Raw genomic sequence first — 18,474 nt, 5'->3', positions numbered from 1 at the left:
CCTAAGTGCTTTGGAGCCTGCTGCTCCAGCTTGCATGTTGCACCAGAAAATCGGGAGCAAGGGTGTCGAATGGGCCAATGAGTTGGCACCGGCTACCGACCAATGACGGGCCGTTCGTATTCGTATAAATAGACCCTCACTGCCTAATCGAGCAGTGGGAGACGAGAATGATTCGATAGAAGGCCAACACCGAGAACTCTAGAAGCAAGTCTTTCAATGCGATGAAGCCACTTTCAAATTGCCCCCATCCAGTCGCCAATCGACGCCCTTTTCCACCTTTGAAACACTGTTGTCGTCAAGGGCTTCTGGTGCCCTCCGTCTTCGATTCGCTAGAAACAACCCCAGCCGACCCCCGTCCTTGTTGGCGGAAATCCGCGAATCTGCCCGAGGCAGGTACGAATAATACAGCGTCCAACGGTGGAATCCTGAGGTGGTCTGTGGCCACTCACATGCTCGCAATTGCCAACCTGGAACCCGAATAAGAATCCGAGGGCCAACCTCACCACCATCTCCATCTGCGCCTCATCATCGCACATATCCTGTATTTCCGATGGGACTCCAGCTTTTACCATGTCTTCAGCTTCGCAAGGTTCTGTCAACGTCAACTCTGCCATTGCATTCGTTGCCATCACTTCTTCCAGAGCGTGCGTCCGATATTCATGCTGGACGAGGGGATGACAGTTGCCCCTCCATTCTTGACACTTGCAGGAGAGACACCGATTAGCTAATCGTCGTTCTTGCGTCAGCCACAATCAAACGTCATCAGATCAAACTCGTGTTACTTACTCATCACGATTGTTCTTCGTGAATATGTCACTAGTCTAGGATGGAGCTCAAGCTCTTGTCGTTTCTCTGAAGCATGAAACGGGCTCTTACCATTCTAGTTGACGCTTCTGCAGCGTCTGACCGTTTCTGCAAAGCTGGGGGATTGGTGCAGCATGTAAACTTGGTATTAACCACTCCTCAATCACCGGCTTTATCAACATGTCATTCGTAGGTCCCATCGCAATGTTGTTAGACTGTCTTCAATCGAGAACACGTGGAAGACAATATGCCCCTGTCGCTTCTACGTACTTCGCTTTCCAGTCTTGCCATTGTACGAGATATCAGGGACCAAGTACATCTCACACTCCTTAGGTAAGATGGATGAGCTGCGGCACCTCGGATAACACTCCAGTGTTCGCAGTTGCGTTGCGGTAAGTTGGGACTCCAAGGACCCCGAGGGCCTCAGGAGCCGAATACGAGGTGCGGGTACAAGCCCGCTTGCAACAACTCGCCAAGCTCACGTTACTCAAGTTCCACGATAGATATATCGACGATGGACATGCGCGTGTGTGCTCGCGTCTAAACCTTTGACTTTTTGTTCTTCTTTTTTCTTACATACAACTGATGGACTCCTGGACTCCTCCCTTTTTGATAGACATCACCTAGCTATTTGTTCTTGATAGAAAGCCTAACGAAGGTCTGCTGGCTATCGCGCTGTTCTGAGGACATGTAGCTTACTCGACTCGGCGCAAGCGAGGTCATTTGGTGGCCCGATTTAAGCTGTATCTACGTGAGAACTTTGGCAGGGCTGTTGAATTGAAATCAATCGCGTCCAACTTCGTCGGTAGTCTACATTCTGTGTTCGCTTGCTCGCCTTCTATGTGATTTCATGACGAACTCGGGATATTCACCTTAAAACGGTGGTGTACGCCTTCTAGACTAAAGTTGTTGCGTTGAAAAGGACCAGAGTACTTGTTGCAAAGGGGTCTGCTACAGAGGGGTGGATGGCAGCCAGCAACGCTTTTTCCCACACAAAAGGGAGAGACTGTGAATTCCAAACGATCATGGTGACTTTACGTGTGGCGGAGGGTGTTGACAGTTTTGACGACATCAAGGTTGCATTAACTGTTATCTAAACACCTCGTTCCTTTTATCTAGCTTCAGTTCGGAGCGCTGCTAGGTTGAACCCGCTCTCCTGGTTGAAAGAAATCGATTCAATCCTGTGTTTATTTTTCATGTAAGATTTAATTTTAAGCTGCTTTTACCTTGATCAAAGTACGGGTCTTGCAAGAACGGGTCTTGGTATCTAGAGCGCACCTGCCAGAATAGGTATACACTCACGAGCCTCACCCAGGCGACGGAGGGCACCCCCAAAAGTCATACACGACCCGTAAAGACCACACTAGTCATCAGTAAAGGAGTACAACACTCCATTCATGTATATTTTGTCTTTTGGAGAGAACTGGACACTAGCAGCGCATTCACTTCGCTCCGTTTACATCGTGCTATTCCAAGACTCAACTAGGGCTGGCCAGCTTAACTACGGCGAACGCCAGCGACAACAGAGAGAGGCAAGAAAAGTTGACTGCAGAATGTCAACAGAGGTCATGCTGTACCTCAGGCTATCAGATAAAAGCTCTGCTAGTACTTCACGTGAAGCAGAGAATAGTATCGAGGGCCGAAAGGTCTCGGCACCAAACGGACGGCAAGCGATCTCGACAACAAAGACAAAAAACAAAAACAAAAAAGAAATCACCCTTTTTTCATGGCCCTCGACGTGTTTCGAATGAGCGCCCCCCTCAGACTCAGTTTGCATATCTGGAGGAGAATTTGTTTTAGCTATTCGCTTTTACCAACTGGGCCACTTGGCAGCCGAACTGTTGAAAGGCTGTGAGACGAAAGCTGGCTAACTAGCTTCGGGGCTGGGAAGGAAGCTCACTTGGCAAAAACAAGAGGTTCTATAGTGCCTGCCTGCCTGCCTGCCTGCCTGCCGTTGGTCGTGAGAGTTGGGTTGGCCCAGTCGACTACGCACGTCGCACGCTCGTCATCACCCACGACAAACACACCGCAGGAAACGTGAGAGAGAAGAGCAAGAAGAAAGTGCTTTCCGTATGACTTACTTCTTCTCTGAGAAATCAGCTCCAGCCGATTGTATATGGATCTAGTCTCACGGCATTTCATCCGGCACTCCGCGTTTTTAGTAAGGCGACTGCCACATGTATGATGCAACATCGTTTACCCTAAACTGCGGATCATCGACATGATATATATATGACCATGTGCATGATCTGCGAGACCAACGCAATGCAAAGTAGATCAATCGTCCGGGGTCTATCTAAACCTCAGTCTTGACGTGGTCGCAAACAAACGGGTGAGGTCGACGATCCCCCGTATTACGCAGCAAAGGGGCACCTGCCTCCAAGCGAGAGACAACACCAAGTAGCCGGCTGCACTACATCACCAACGGGTAGGAACATGCATCCGGGCAGCGTACGATGGTGACAGAACAAATCATTTAGCTGAAACCCAGACATGCCCCCTCCCCGCGTGATCCAAAACATATGCGCCTCTGGGGTTTGCGCATTAGTTTCTTTCACGGCAGCGAGAAATAGCACACGAGTCTAATTTTACTGTTTCTTTTATTTTGTTTTGCTTGCTAGCTAGCTATTGTCTCGAATGCAGCCGTGCCTCGAAGGAACACAGACCGCTTCGGCATCGTGGTATAGTGTTATGTTTGTTTTGGTTTTTTGTGCGTGTAATATGATTAGATGTGGCAGTAACGACCGTCGGCTGTTTCTCTGTTCTCAGCCTCAATGCATGCGAAACGCTGCTCCTTGAAGCACGTTTGCAGAGGTATCTCTTTGATGAATCCCGGGAACCTTTAAAAACCAAAAACCATGTCCAAGTATCGTAAAGAAAAAGGAAAATAAAGACCGCATGGGCCTTCGCTGTTGACGCCGTACACCTGGAACCGTGCAGATGAAGTAGATGTTGAATGCTGTCCTCATGGCTCGGCTGAGCGAGCCATACATGCCCTCCTGTCGAGTCTTCTTAGAAAGTAAGGCCAGTCCACCCGTACGGGCCGTCGACATTGATCCAGTTGTGGTGCTCCATTGCGCGCTCCCAACCCATCATGACGGCCAGCAGACGGCAGCCCATCGCACTGACGGTGCAGATGACCGTGTCACTAGCATCGGCCAGCACGGCCAGATCCATCAAATAGGCGCGGCCAACGTAGCTCCGGAGACGGAGTGCTTCGGCCGAGGGGGCTAGTTGCTTGTTCTTGGCTGTCGCAGCGTTGGAGGCACTCATGGAGGACAGGCCAAGGTTCCAGAACATGGCGGCAAAGAAGCCGCCCTCCCAGCCGAAAGCCTCATCCTCAAAGTGGTGCATGACGTGCCTGTCGGGGGTAGCCTTGTGGACTTCCTGCTTGGACGCCAGGCGAATCTGCTCCTGTGCACGCATAGAGCCCTTGAAATCCTCAGCATCGTAGACTGTCGGGTCGTCGGAGGCAAGGACAATGAAGGACTTGCGCTTGGCGAGCTCGTCGTCACCCCCATCGACACCGGTGCCGTTGTGCTTGCTGTCAATGACCTCCTGAGCAGCGTTCGCAATGATCTCCATCGGAATGTAAGTGCCGTGGTACTGGTATTCGGTAGGGTGGCAGTCGCCATGTCGGACATGAACGCCGACAACGACGCCGTTGTTCGGGTTGCCGTTGCCAACAATAGTCTTGTCCTTGATTTCCTTGACACGCTTGCTGACGTACTGAGCGTCGTCCTTATTGAGGTCCCAAAGAGCGCGGTATCCCTCGTGTGCCAGCTCAAACAGCTCCCGCAACCCCTGCTCGTCCTGTGCGCGGAAGTCGGAGTGAGGTTTGCTGATAGATCCCGCCCACATCTCCTTCGCTGTCTCGGATGTGACGACCAAGTGGCGAGCTCTGGGAGGACAGGGAATCATTTCATGGCGGGGAGGAGGGCGGCAGAGGGGCACGGGAGGCGCTTGGAAGATATCGGTGTACTTGCCGTACGCCCAGCGAGAATCGTCGATGAAGAAGGCTCTACCTTGCCTCTTAGCGAGCCCGTAAAATGTCCAGAGCTGCATGATGGTGTGGCCAATGCCGGCGTCTGCAGTCTCCATGATGAAGGTCATGGAGCTTTCGCACACGGGCTTTTCAACCAGCGAGTCCTTGTTCTCCCCAACCAGGTCTCCATCGTGACCTTGGCCGTTGCTTGGCCATTTGGCAGCGACGTCCGGGAGAAGACCGGTCTTTTGAGCTTCTGCAACGTCGATGAAGTACGGATCATTGGGGGCATCTTGACTCAAGAGGTTCTGATCAAGAATCTGAGTTCGGTGGCGCATATCCCTAACGCGCGCGGCAACCTCCTTGCACTTCTTGCACATGTCCCCGTACTCCTTCACTGACAGCGGGAAGTCGTAGCTTGGAGGGATTGAAACGGTCCACTTGGATTTGCCACCGTGGTCGGACATGACGATTGGCGTGGGAAAGTCGGGTAGATCGTCTTGTCCAACCATCTCGAAATCATCGTGGGCCGAAAATGGTAGGTTGATGGAGGGGACGCCAAAGCTCGTTCGGAATGGGAAAGTCGCAAAGTAGAGCAGCAGCACCGTGAATGCGAGCCAAAATGTGAATCTGAATACACGAGTAGGTCGGGGGTGGATGGGTGACTTCCGGGGGGGCGGGATAAGCGCTGGTAGGCTTGGTGATGGTGGTGGAGAGGAGAAGAGGAGGTGGTTGAAGCTGAAGCGGGAAGAGGTGGCGGATAGAGGCACCTTTTCCCACTTTGAAGAGCCGGTGTGAGAGGCAGACCGTCGGAGGTTCATCCGCGGATCAGACACCGACAGCTTCGATTTGCTGAGGTCTAGAGGGGCTGGCATCTTTGCTCGCATTATATGCAACGGTTGGTGAAGAAATATTGGTATCTTCAGAAGAAGTAAAAAAGGTCGTAGAGTCGTTCTGGTCGTTTTTGTCCACTAACACGGATCGAACCAATGGGTATCTTGGAAATTTGGGAGCTTCGACGGAATAAAAGAAGCTGAAACTTTTGAGAAGAGAATTTTGAGGTGCTTTTGGCGATTTAGTTAAGGAGCGTCGGTGGGCGTCGAGCCTGGTTGTAGGTCATGGATGGGAGATGGCGGTCTTCCTCCTAGGAAGCGTTCATGATAGTAAACGGTTCCGGTGACAGTCGTACAGAAAGGAAGCCGAGGAGTGCAGGCGGCAATGCGGTGGTCAGCGCGGTGGAAGACGAGCAAAGCAGCTCCTGCGTATCCGTACAGCACGAGACCGAGGCCGGTGGCGCTGTCGGTCGAGGGGGAGGAAGGAAAAAAGAAGCTGAAGAAACCGGGGATGGCGGGGGTAAAGTACAGTAGTGGTAAGACTCGGCCGGAAGCTTGCCCTCGTTCTGGATGGACTCTACTTTTTTTTTCTGCTCGTTTGCAGCTCAGGGTTGCAGCTGCAGCAGCTTAAAGGGATCCAGCGGCAACAGAAAAGGAAATGGGCCCTTGTCCGAGATTTGGCAGAAAACGCAGTGAACAGGACCCAAGGGGAAGACCAAAGAGGACGAAAAGTGCGATCAACTGCGTGAAGTAAATGACCGATGGTGGGTCTTGGCGGCGATCATCAAGACCGGGGTCGAGGTTGTTGGAGCAGGTGGAAAGAGAAAGAGTGGGAGGAGACAGTTCCCTGTTGCCTGCGTCTGCGTTGGGATCGCTCCTTCGGCCGGGCTGAAGACGGAAGAAGACCAGAAGACTGGAGATTTTTTGGAGCCCAGAAACTGGAGAGAGGAGCCTGGAGACTGGTTCACCGAGACGAGACGGCTTTGTATGCCGGGCCGCATGTGATGGTGATGTATGTTGACGCGGTCCGTCTGTCTCGTCCAGTCTGTGGTATATTGTTCACAGCAATGCAACGACCGGCTGACGATTGCGGTGCCTGTTCTCGGCCCTTGTGGTCCCCTTTTTGCTGTCCTGCAAACTCTATCCGATGCCAGGCCAGTGACAGTCAGAATAGAAGGGAGTGCGGTGCTGCAAATCAATTGGATAGAAGCGAAGTAGGAGATGGGACGAGAGGGCTCGTTCGTCCGGGCTCTCTGACCTTGATACCTGGAATAACGGACGAGACGAGAGAGCACGGGTGGGGGGAAGGGGGGGTGGTGCCGCAGTTTGGCCAGCAGCAGAGATGGTGGGGAAACGCGGAAGACGGGAGATGGGTGAACAAGAAGTATCGGCGTCAGAGCTTCCAGCGTGCCAGATCAACCAGTCGTGCCGTGTCTTGTGTCTTGGTGCTGTCGGGTTCGTGTCAAGTCTCGTGCGAAGCTGCAGCGCCAGCGTCCGTGGGATAAAGTGTATGTCAGGCGTTGGATCGTCTCTGGCTGGCTTGACTTGATTGACGTGTTTCGCCTGTCTAAAAGAAACCCACGGGCGTCGGGGCGTTGCGTTTGTAACAAAGGACAAAGCTGCGCTCTTAGCTGAGGGCAGATGGTGCTATATTGTCTTGGACTCTCCCGCGTACTGTACGCTACTCGGTGCGACTGCAACAGGCAGCGCGCGTTGGACCAACCAACGAAACCGGCAAAAGCGAAACGAGTGCTCGACATATGACGATGGGCAAGGCGGACCGGACATGGAGCAGAGGGAGCAACAAAACGAGGAACCGAAGCTCCCGCGTGGCGGTGCGGCCGACGACGACTCGTGGGACTGGGACTGGGTTTGCGACTGCGGTAGTGCCGTCCGTCTTGTCGGTCACCTCACTCAACGCAGGGCTTGACGGCCAGCAACCAGGCGTGGATCAGGCTCGTCGGGTTTCCTCGAGCTGGAGAGGGCTTCGTGATCGACCCCCGAATAGAAACTCTTGGTTCAGGGTTTCCCCTCATCTTCAGCTCCCCTCTCTGCTGTCAGCTAACGGCTGGCGTAGCGTTGCGTAGCATTTTGTCCACTGCTGAGGCACGAAGAAGGAAGAGGCCAGGGAGATCCTCACGGGATCGTCATACCCAAGCCGATCCATTGGTGACGAAGGAAGTCAGAGCCCTGCGCCGGCTCGCTGCCGTCTTTTCCCACTCCCGTCCTTGGTGACGCTTGACTCTCTGAGCCTGAGCCCCAAACCGAGAGAAGCGAGCGTTACCACCAAAGAAGCCCCAATCCAGAGTCATGGATGAGGATGGGCCTCGGGTGGGTGTATCCGCTGTTGCGCCGTTGCAACTTTGCGCCGTTGTGCATATGAGCGAGCGGCGTTGGGACCTGGGCAGACAGGCGTTCCCGACATGAGAACCACAATACTGGACCTAGCGAACCGTTGTCAGCTCCGCCGTAGCAAGGCAGAAAAAGTGAAGGACAGCCAGAGAGAGGCGGAAAAAAAAACCAGCGAGCGTCTGCAACACGCAGCGAGAGAAGCGGCCAGGGGTCCAGGGCCTGTAGGCGCTGACAGAGGAAGCCCAAAAAGGAAGCCGGTGGTTCAAGGATGATGCCTCTCCCCCACCTCTTGTCGTCGCCAGTCACGATTTAGGACGTTTCAGAATCTCCGGGGGGCCGCCTGGAAGGCAGTCGATGAAGCAGCCACTCACCGTCCTCGCTGCTGGGAAGGAAGCTACCAAATGCAGCAGGGGTTCTCGGAAGAGATCCGCCCCTCACCGCCTCTCGGCCAATCACGACACTTCCCGCCTTGTCCATTGTCCTGCAGGGCCTGACAAAGTGTGCTGTTAGCCTCTTAGTGCGCTCGCTGCAGGCCGTCTCTGCGCGGCTGATTGGCTTCACACGCCGCCACATCTCCATTTGTGGCTTCCCGGACCTCCTCCAGAGATGGGAATCACTTCCTTCTCTGTAAATGACCCAGTTGTCAACTCATCAATCAACCGCGCCGGTTCCATGTCAAAACGCTCATCACCGAGCCAAAGCGGTCCCGTCGTGAGGGAGAAAAAAAAAAAGTCAATCCATCCGCAAAAAGTTGACCAGAGTGCCCGACCGCCTTTTTGCCTCTACTCGAGTCGTCTCCCTTTCGAAAATCCCTCTTGTGATCATCGCGGAGTCGGTCCCCCCGTCCGTCCCCTCGTCGGCCAACGGCGGCGCGTCCGTCTCCTCTCCCTCCTGCAGGGCTCCAGAAGGCGACGATGTCATGATTAGAGAATCCCAATTCAGAAGGCCGCACGTGGACAGCAATATGGGGAATTACAGCCCCTGCCCCGACCCCTTTCTGGGTCCCTTCAATTTAGGTAGGCCGCTGCCGAGACTGAATTTTGACGAGAGCTTTCCTTTCCTGCAGCTTGCATGTGCGGGCAATAGAGAAAATCTGCTCATAAATGTACCTCATGTGAGCGCGCGGCACGGGATCCGGTCCTAATTCAACTTGGTTTCGTTTGAAAAGTTCCGAACGGAAGCGAAGGATTCGGGAAAGGAGAGCAGGACAAGAAGGAGGGGGGGAAAAAAACCCAACATCGTCAGACGGGATAGAGAGAGGGGCGGGAAAAAACAACAACAACGTACAATTGTGGCACGACAGGCAAACACCAAGTTTCGACGTCTCCCGCTACAATTGTCGGCCTCACGATGGCGACGCAAGAGTCATGTGCGGGCAGCGAGGCAAGAGAAAAGAGGCCCAAGCTCGTTGGGTCGTCTTTTTGACTTTTTCCCGTTTTCTGCAGATCCCTATTGCAAACGGGGTCCAATCCAATTAATTTCGTCATACACGAAATTTTGGCATTGCGATCTGTCGTCGTCCATCGCGCGGCAACCAACGAAACGACCCCTCATCGTCGTCGTCTGCCGGCCTGCGGCCTCCCGTCTTCGCTCGACGCCGGACAGGCATAAGCCAACAAGAACCGAGGCATTATCGCCATTCTCCGTGACAAACGCATTCACAAACAAGACGTCCAAACATGAAAATGAAATACCTCTTCCACGGAGGGTACACTTCGAGCCCCCCCCCCCCCCCAGCCACATTCAATATGTGGGAGGCTTGCTTCACTTGAAAATGAAATACTCGGAAGCATGGGACGGGGGGCGGTTCGCATTTCACATTTCATCCGAGGCGTCTCACGAGCATCACAAACTCAAATCACAACTAAACTTGTTTCCCGACACGAGATGCGCGAATAGATCCTCCCATGAACAATCAGCAAGCTCAACCTCCCAATTATCATGATCATCCCAACACGACACGGGGATCAACCAGGGGTAGGAGGGGACCAAATGTGATCTGTCACTGGACCCGGACGTCATCACACCAAGCAAATGCGACCCGTGCTGAGTGAACGACCGTGCACAAGCCTTCTCCTGATATCCCGCAAGAGAGCGCCAAAAGAGAACGAGAGAGAGGATGAGAGCAAGAAGAGGACTCTGTTGCAAATCGCAAGCCACGAACTCTCACGGTCCCCAGCCTGCCCCTTCCCCTTTGCCATTTCGTCTCACTCACTCGATTCAAATCGACCTCGGGCGCGGGGACTAAAAATAAGCTATATCCCCTTTTGCGACTCCCGAGATCTAACACGGCGGCGCGCACGCCTCGCCCGCCACCATTTGAGGCGCAACCTTGGCTCCCACGCTGCCCCCCTAAAAAGCCGTTCGAACTTCGGCTCAGGCTCCCTCCTCTTCACTTCGTTCCAAACCGCGGTCCTGGGAACGGTCCCAAAGTCTGTTTGTTCCGCCCAAAGCTTCTTTCCTCGCCCTTGAATTATGATTGCCGTCCGTGGTTCAGTTTAGTCAGGTCCACCCGCCAATCTTGATCTGCGCCAGACTGTCATCTCAGAGCATCAGCCCCCTTTTTTGCTTGAACTCCTATCACGAACTGGCCCGGGAGAGAGCTGAGTGAGCGGCTGTTCCTTCTGATGCGGTCATGGATTGGTGGTGGGATTCGAACCGAGGGGGTGTGATGTCTCGTCAGCCGATTCGCGTGCCTCCAAACGGAATCATGGTTACAAACAAACAACAGTAAGCAAACGACAGGCTGAACACCACTCTCTGCCGTGGACACTATGGGATGCAAGATCCCGAGCTGAAGACTCGGCATATGCCCATCTGGATAATGATTCGTCACTGACCTGGCGACCCGAGTATCCTACACGTATCCAACCGTGTAGATCAGAGACACACCTCAAACTGCCGTCAATAGAAAGGGAAGCTGCGTGTGATAGATCATAGTCTTCTCTTTTTTCGTCGCTCCTCGTCCCGTAATTAGCTAGCTGACCAGGCCTGCTTTCTGATGTACATGATCCATCACAATCATCTGCCCAATATTAAAAGCCATTGACAGACCTCGTCGCTTTTTCTGCCGCCCGTAAAACTCTTCCGTCCAAATGATAACCTGATCCCGATGCTCCGATGTTGCACGGTTCGATCGTGACAAGAAATTCATCAGTCCTTCCTCCTGCCCATATCAATGCGCTAATAAAACAGGCCGATAGGTAAGGCTGGTTCCGAAAAAAAAGAACGAGGCATAATCCGCCTCTTCAACCATTGACCATGGCGAAAGAAAGTTGATGGCGAAAGAAAGTTGTCGGGTATAAGAAGAAAACCAATATTGGGTCAGTGGTAAACCCATCCTGAACGCCTTTCCTTGCCTTCGTGAGGCTCCCTGTATGAGGCCCAAAACTACCCCGTTCTCACAACACAAAAGACTTAATCAGCAACGTCCCGCAGCATTTCCTCACGCCTGCACTGCTGATGCCCTGTTGCCATCATCGAATGACGCCGTCTTCCTGAGCGGCTCCATCTTCAGAGAGTTCTCCGGGTGAGTCTCGAGTTTGCGATCACTGGCAACTCGGACACTGCCTCTCACGCCTCTGACAAGGTGACCAGTCTCCACACGGTCCTGGATCATCTCGTCCAGGATCTGATTCACCTCATCAACGCTTTTTGTACGGGTGCGAGGGTTTGTCAGAGAGTTCGAACGAGCTGTGAGGGAGTTTGAGCGGCCGGCCAAGGCATTCGAAGGTGCCGGGGGCGGGTTGATCGTTGGTGGTGGGCTGTGCTCATACAGAGCAGATGTTCGTCCATCCATAGCACCCTCTGCCACCTCTCGAGATCGAGCGGCAGAGCGTAACGCTGCCAGCATGCGATCCTTGTCATCTAGCCGAGCTCTCAGCTCAGCAATTTCGGCGTCCTTCTCTCTCAGCAACGTCGACACACTATGGTCTTCGCCCACCATGATGCCCTTATTAGGAGTAGAGAAGCCAACCGATGTCCTAGATGAGCTGGCCCGTCGTGCCTGCATCAATCTCTTCTCGAGCGTCTGGATGTACCTCGTCTTGTCCGCAAGATCGGCCTGCAAGGCGCGGTTCTGTGCTGTCAATGAGGCACTACCATCACCGTACTCGCCAACGCTGTCGTCATCCGTCATTACTCCGCCTCCTTCACCGCTGGACAGCTGCTGGCCTCCACTCGACCGTCCGCTTGATCGACGGCCGATAGTTGACGATGCCGATGTCATTGATGCGGTTCTCTCGAGTATCGGTCTGCCGCTGACTGAAGTGGCCAATGACGACCGGACGGAGGCCATAGACGATCTCGTGTGGATGCCCAGTGCGCTGTAGGACCCGCTCGCGTTGACGCCAATTGATTTGGAACTCAAGATCAGACGGTTAAGGTGATCGATCCGTTCTTTCAATGCTGTACGGGCCAGTTGCATTTCGAGCATTTGCTCTTCATGCCGATGCTCAGCCTCCAATTCCCGGGCCTTCTCTTCCTCGGCGTCTCGTTCCTTTTCTGCCTCGGCGTGTTTCGCGTTTTTCTCCTTGGCTTGTGTGTCCAATTGTTGCCTCAACTCTAGGATCTCCATGCGATACCGTTCCAGCAAGACTCTGGCGCCGCCGTCACCCCCTGCGCCGAGCGCTTCCTCGGCTTTCTTCGCATGGCTCACAATATTGTTCTTCGCTCTTGAGGCGAATTTCAGTGTGTTGATGGTTTCCGAGGTATGAGAGTTGGAGGATGCTGCGCTGCCGGCTGCGCCAATCTGGATCGTGCAGAGGATACTGACCAGAGACCCGCCCGATAAAGCCCCTTGCAGAAGTCTAGTCAGCTTGCTGTCTCGGTATGGCAAGTGTTTTCCATCTTTGTCGGCAGCCTTTCCGTCCTTGTCCTTGTGCTCGGAGAGTTTCGAGATGACGGTGCCCAAGGTCAGCAAACTCTTGTTGATGTGTGAACCTTCAGTCCGTCGTTCCTTGGACTCGGCAGCCTTTTCGGATCCTGCAAGATCGATCAAGCTAAGTGTCGAGACACGCACGCCCCCGGGCAGCATTCCAGATCTTTTACTGTCGCCACCTCCAGGGTTCCCTGGTATCCGCTCTCGGCTCTCCACCACAATCTGGACCACCGCATGACTTCGAGAGCTGCGCGCATTGAATTGGGTACTAGCCGTCCGCCGCGCTTGGTCTCCACGAGCAATCACTCTCAGAAGCTGGGTTGGGCTCTGAACGATTTCTTCCTTCAAAGGGCTGGCGTAGACTCCGCGTTTGCTGTCCTCGCGCAGCTTGATCTCTTCTTGCCCACCGTTGGCCCCAGCGCCGGGTCCAGTGGACATGCTGAGGAGGTCGTGGATTTTCTCGTTGTAGATTTCCAGATAGCTGACGCGAAGAAGGAATTCGCGTGACGGTGTTTCCCTGATGTAGGAGAAAATATCGGTAATCGCAAGCGGAATGACACCAGGCGAAGAGGCTGTTCCTTGCATCGAGAAGGTCTTTCCGGTACCAGTCATACCATAGGCAAAAACGGTTCCATGATAGCCTTCCATCACTCTGCGTACCAAGCGCTTAGCAATACAGTCGTATACGCGGCTGTTGTCGTCGTGTGTCGTGAATACATTATCTTTCAAACACTGTCAGAACCGGCTTTACAAATCGAATGAGAGAACCTTACCGTAGAAATAATCACCGCCCTCTTTTCCTCGATACGCAACGAGAGACTTGCGTCCATCAACCATCCACTCGCCCTCGGTCTTGCTGTTTTCATTGCCGCCAGCGTCTGGACGCACTCTTACGCTGACTACAACATTACCTTTGCCGTCCAGCTTAGAGCCTCTTTTGTCACTGAAGGTGTCAGATGAGGACTTGGCCGTTGCTCCATCAATAGGGTCATCATACGTCGTCGCGGAAGTTGAGTAAGAATCCTGTGCTGATGAGCTCCTGCTTTGAGGCGGTGATGATACACTGATGAGGCCGTCTGACATGCGCACACTTGCGCTTGATATCGATTTCCCCTCGGCATTGTTGTTCAGCAGGCTCGGGGCGCCGTTGCTCAAATGGGAGTAGTTTGACGCGATAGAGCCCTTTGATTTGCGTGTTGAATTCCGCGAGGAGTCAGCACCAAGTGGACTCGGGGGAAGGCTATTGACGCGATTGTCGCCTCGTGGTGGCTGGGGGAACGAGTTAATGCTCACTGTCTTGCGCAATGTCTTTATTGAAGAATTGCTCATGGCAGAGACCGCACGCGGTTGCGGGAGTGCTGATGTGGGAGCGGGGGTCGTGGGAGGGAGGAACGCCGAAGAGGAAGAAGGGGCGCGAAGGCCACTCTTCGGGTTGGGTGTCGACGGGCTAGATTTTGATGCCGGCGTCGGAAGGTTTCCAGTGCTTTTCCTAGTCTTTGGGACTGGGAGAGCTGGTAGTGCCATGGTCGGCGGGCCGTTTGAAGGCCTCGCTGGCCTCGGGAGCGTCGTCGCCATTCCGTACAGAAAACGAGAGTGGGAGCTAGTTGTCCTGCAAAACAACAATAGACCCGAAGTTGGGCGAGACGCCTTCTAGTTTGTCGGAAACAAGCAGGAAGTTGGTCGGTCCATGAACACGGGAACGTAAAGGGGGGATTGGTCGTCGGGAGGCCGATTACGTCGATAACGAGGGACCTCTTCGCGTGGGTTGAATTCGTCCCAAGGCCGAAAGCGTCGTCGGGGGGGCTGGCCTGCGAGTGGCTGGTATCCCGGCACGTTGGACACTTTCGAGAACCAGGGACGTATGAAACGTTATTATGCGTTGAGGGTGTGCTGGGTGACGTGGGAGCTTTTCATCGGATTTCGAGGTTATTGCTGGTAAGTAAACTTGTCAGTGCACCGGGATAATGACAATCATAGCGGCGAGCACGGGAGTCAAGCATGACATGCAGATTGACCAGCGACGAGGGCGATCCCATGAGGCGGGTGATGGCAGGGAAGGGGGGAGAAAAGCAAACTTACGAGATCGTAGTGGGTGGCTGGTTGAGCGGTATTTCTCGTGTTGTTTGTTTGTGGGCCGAAGAGTGAGGAGGAAGAGATGCCAACGACGAGACTTTTTGGGGGTTGTCCCTGGATAGGAGCCAGCTCGTGTATGTCTTGCGGAGTATTCCTTGCTGCAGTGCCGAGCCTGTCGCCTCTACGCGGCAGCGGTACTGAGGGAAAACGAAGGTCTGACTCTGGTGGGTTCTTGGTCGAGCTGTATTCCTTGCGCTAGCGGGCGGCGTACAGCGTGGGCTTTCTTTTTCGTCCGGCTTGCGAGCACGGTGCCTCTAGTGCCTCGCGCAGCTAAAGTCGCAGGACTGGGATGGCGACGGGTACTCAGATTGGGCGGCAGGTCGGGGAAACTCAAAAATTGGACGCGGGAGGGAGGGAGGGGGCAGTTTCGTCCAGTGGAAATGTTTCGACGGCAGCGCTGGGCTTGGGATAGACGAGCGCGGATTCGCTGGGAGCCGTGGAGTCTGAGCTTCGAGAAAGCGAGAAACACGTTTGCGTGCGGTATAGAGTTAAAGAGTTGGGGGAGACACGGTATGGAATTCGGCCGGGACGGCTGGGCGGGAATTGAATTTGCGGGAAGTCTGATCCTTGAGATGTGAAGATTTCGGTACGAGGCGATGCGATCCGATGCTTTGTGGAAAGGCAAGATCCGGGTCTCGAGCGACGGGAATGTTTGGGCTTGGCGGAGAGAGCAAGAGTTGCCGGCGGAAGCGAAGAATGGGAGAAACAAGCCAGGAAATCCGACTGGCGAGAGAATAGCGTGGCGAAGGTTCTGAATGTCGGCGACTGAGACCGGGAACCGTGTGTGCAAAGACGAAGAAAGATAGAGCAAGAGCGTGCGCCTGTCTTTTTTTTTTTCCCCCGGGCGCGTTTTGAGTATGCGTATGACAGGCGAGATGAAAAGGAGTGTTGGGTCGGCGAAATGGAGAAACTGAGAGAGAATGTGGTGATGAAAAGTGCGTTTCGGTGCGATTAGTGTCGTCGACGGTAAGGCCGCGTAGCGGGAAAAGGGTCGTTTGGTGTCCAAGAGGTGAAGAGCAAAGCTGGGTGGCTGATTATTAGATTCGTCGGGGGAGTTGGGAGCGATATGGGACCCCGACGTTAGGTTCGGGATCGAGGCCTGGGCTGTTCCTTTTCCTATTCCTGTTCCTGTTGGCAGCAGGTCTTTTCCGTGTTAGGCGCGTTGTTGGTTGTTCAGACTTTGGGAGCATGGATGGGGGGAAGCCGAGGAGCAGCAGCAAGTGCAAAGTGTGAGGTACGGATAGGATAGGTAAGGTAAGGTACTCCGTAGTGTGGTGCGCATGCCACTCTCCACGTCCCTCTTTCTCTTCTCTTCCTCGTCTCCCCAGCGCTGCTCCTTTCCTTTCACGGGACTGGCTGCAGTCTAGAAGAGGGAGGTAACAGCGGACGTGGGTGTGGGCTGCGGGCTGTAGACTGTGGACTGTGGACTGTGGACTGTGGACTGTGGATTGTGGCCCGGCATGCACACTGCAGCGCAAATGCAAGTGGTGTGGGTACGTACCGTTTTTTTTTCCCTTTGCTTTTTCAGGACGGGAGCTTGTGAGACCCCACTAAAAGTTGTGCGTGGGATATGCCGACAACGGGTGCGGAAGAGGCACTGAATTGCGCAATACAAGCTATCAATCAAACCGATGAATAAAACTGGCGATCCTTGGTATCAGCGCCGATTAAGGACGGGCATCAACGAGGTACATTGATGGAGAGAAACAAAAGATCAGGCTGGAGCAGGAAGAGCCGCCGCGTCGTTTGGAGGGGCAGCAGCAGCCAGAGCACAGCAAGCGTTCCGAGAAGCGAAGGGAGCGCGGCGCAGGAGGCAAGAAAAAAAAAAGAGGAGATGATGTTTGTGTTAAGAGAGAGACAGGCCAAAAAGGGGATCAGAGGGATAATTGGGAGAGATTTTTCCCTTCTGCTCGCCGTCCCCTGCTCTCGCTGCCATGCCAGTTGCCAATACCAACGCACTTTGGGCGAGACTTGCGTTGCTCATCTCTCTGCTCGTGTCATTCCCTCCACTGATGTGTCTCTCTTCCTTCTGCTTTCCCCCGGCTAGTATTCGTCGATTCGCCGAGCCACTGTTGGTCAATTACCTTAGATTGTGCTGCTCCTACTCTGCATCCGGATGCACCCTCCACTTTGCGATTGCAAGTGCAACGTCGATTAAAAAGTCATCCAAGTCAGTCAGCATGCTCGACCAACACGGTTGGCGCCTTCTTCACAGGCCAGGGGGTACCTTTCCATTACCGCAATTATCGACGGCGAAATCTCTGTTCTCTCTGGTGCTCGTCGCCTCTCATCCACTGCTCCCTCAATAATGACTAGCCAGGGCTAATGGGGTCCGTTCAGTGCACCACTCATCGTCGCTTCCACCCCAGAAAGTTTCCCTTGCTAGCCCGCCCATCGTCAAATTGGTACCCAGACTTTGGAGATTGTACCCCTGTCAATATCCCCTGCAAGGACCAGCTCTCAACTCAGGCACAGCAGGGGGTCAGTCTCTTTGCGGACTAGCCCCCAAGTACGCGCCTCGTCGCCGTGCGATACAAGCATCCCAGGTAGCCGGCAAGTCGCGACGCCCCTTTAATCGCGAAAGCCACGCAGTCGCTTGGATCAAGCTGCCAGCTAACGTCTCCCTTTTCTGCCAGAAGATAGCCCGCGTCGCCTTGCGGCCTGACTCCCTGCCGCTACTTGACGTCCAGGTCCCGAGATACCTGCATCCCACAGGACCCCTGCTGTCAAATCCGAACTGGCTCACTCCTGGTACAACGCTTGTGAGCTGCGAGCATGTCGCTCGTTGCTACGGACGGCACTTCAAATCCATCATCGGATCAACAATGAGAAGGACAGGGCAGCACGCACATGTGCCAGGCCCGTACAGTGTCGCACGCGTATGCAGGTGCGAGGTGCCGCGCAGCCAGCAAGCGTGGCTCAGCTGTCGTGAAATGGAATTGTCGTCGACGTCTCTCATCAGCCCAGCTTGCTTGCTGGCTCGTCCCACGCCGAGAAACAATACCGCCACATGTCTTTCGTCCATCTCTCTGGGTCTTGACAGCACGGAAGCCCGCCTCGCACATCGCCAGCAGCTGCGGCCTGCCTCGTGCTCCGAATGCTTGGCTTCGACCTCCACCCTCGGTGCTCTCTCCGACCCTCGACCCAAGGCATCCATGAACCAACCCACACAAGACCTTCGATGTCGATTAGGGAAAGCCAGTCGTCTGGATCATCAACGATGACTCCACCCAGCAACTGGACAGAGCGCGCCAAATGGAAAGGCTGGGTTTCGCACTTAGAGTGCCAATCGTGGTCGCAATCAAACTAGGCCTGCGAATTGGCAGCAACATGCTTCCTACCCCCATATGGACGGACCACGCTGTAATTTCCGACGCCATCATATCACTACCTCATCCAGCCAACGCGCGCTCCCATCAACTCTACAAGTCCCATGTGTGGCGTGCCCGTGCACACAATCGCCCAGCATATCGCCCAGGCACACGCTC

General features: G+C 54.2%; 2 protein-coding genes across 2 annotated transcripts; both read right to left on the bottom strand.

Annotated features, from left to right (window-relative positions):
• Positions 1-3,816: 3,816 nt before the first annotated feature.
• On the bottom strand, positions 3,817-5,664 carry CGCA056_v000567 (uncharacterized protein; the record flags this gene model as incomplete). The annotated part of the gene is made up of 1 exon (XM_037315828.1): positions 3,817-5,664. The coding sequence occupies one exon, from the start codon at positions 5,662-5,664 to the stop codon at positions 3,817-3,819; it is 1,848 nt and encodes a 615-aa protein (XP_037185700.1).
• A 5,755-nt stretch (positions 5,665-11,419) lies between these two features.
• kif11 (Kinesin-related protein 11) lies at positions 11,420-14,377 on the bottom strand (the record flags this gene model as incomplete). Its single annotated transcript, XM_037315827.1, has 2 exons — positions 11,420-13,575; positions 13,627-14,377. The coding sequence occupies 2 exons, from the start codon at positions 14,375-14,377 to the stop codon at positions 11,420-11,422; spliced, it is 2,907 nt and encodes a 968-aa protein (XP_037185699.1).
• Between the last annotated feature and the right edge of the window lie 4,097 nt (positions 14,378-18,474).

The sequence above is a fragment of the Colletotrichum aenigma genome, assembly GCF_013390185.1.
Source record: "Colletotrichum aenigma strain Cg56 chromosome Unknown KSG_Cg56_contig01, whole genome shotgun sequence".
NCBI lineage: Eukaryota > Fungi > Ascomycota > Sordariomycetes > Glomerellales > Glomerellaceae > Colletotrichum > Colletotrichum aenigma.
This window is presented reverse-complemented; position numbering and strand designations above follow the sequence as displayed.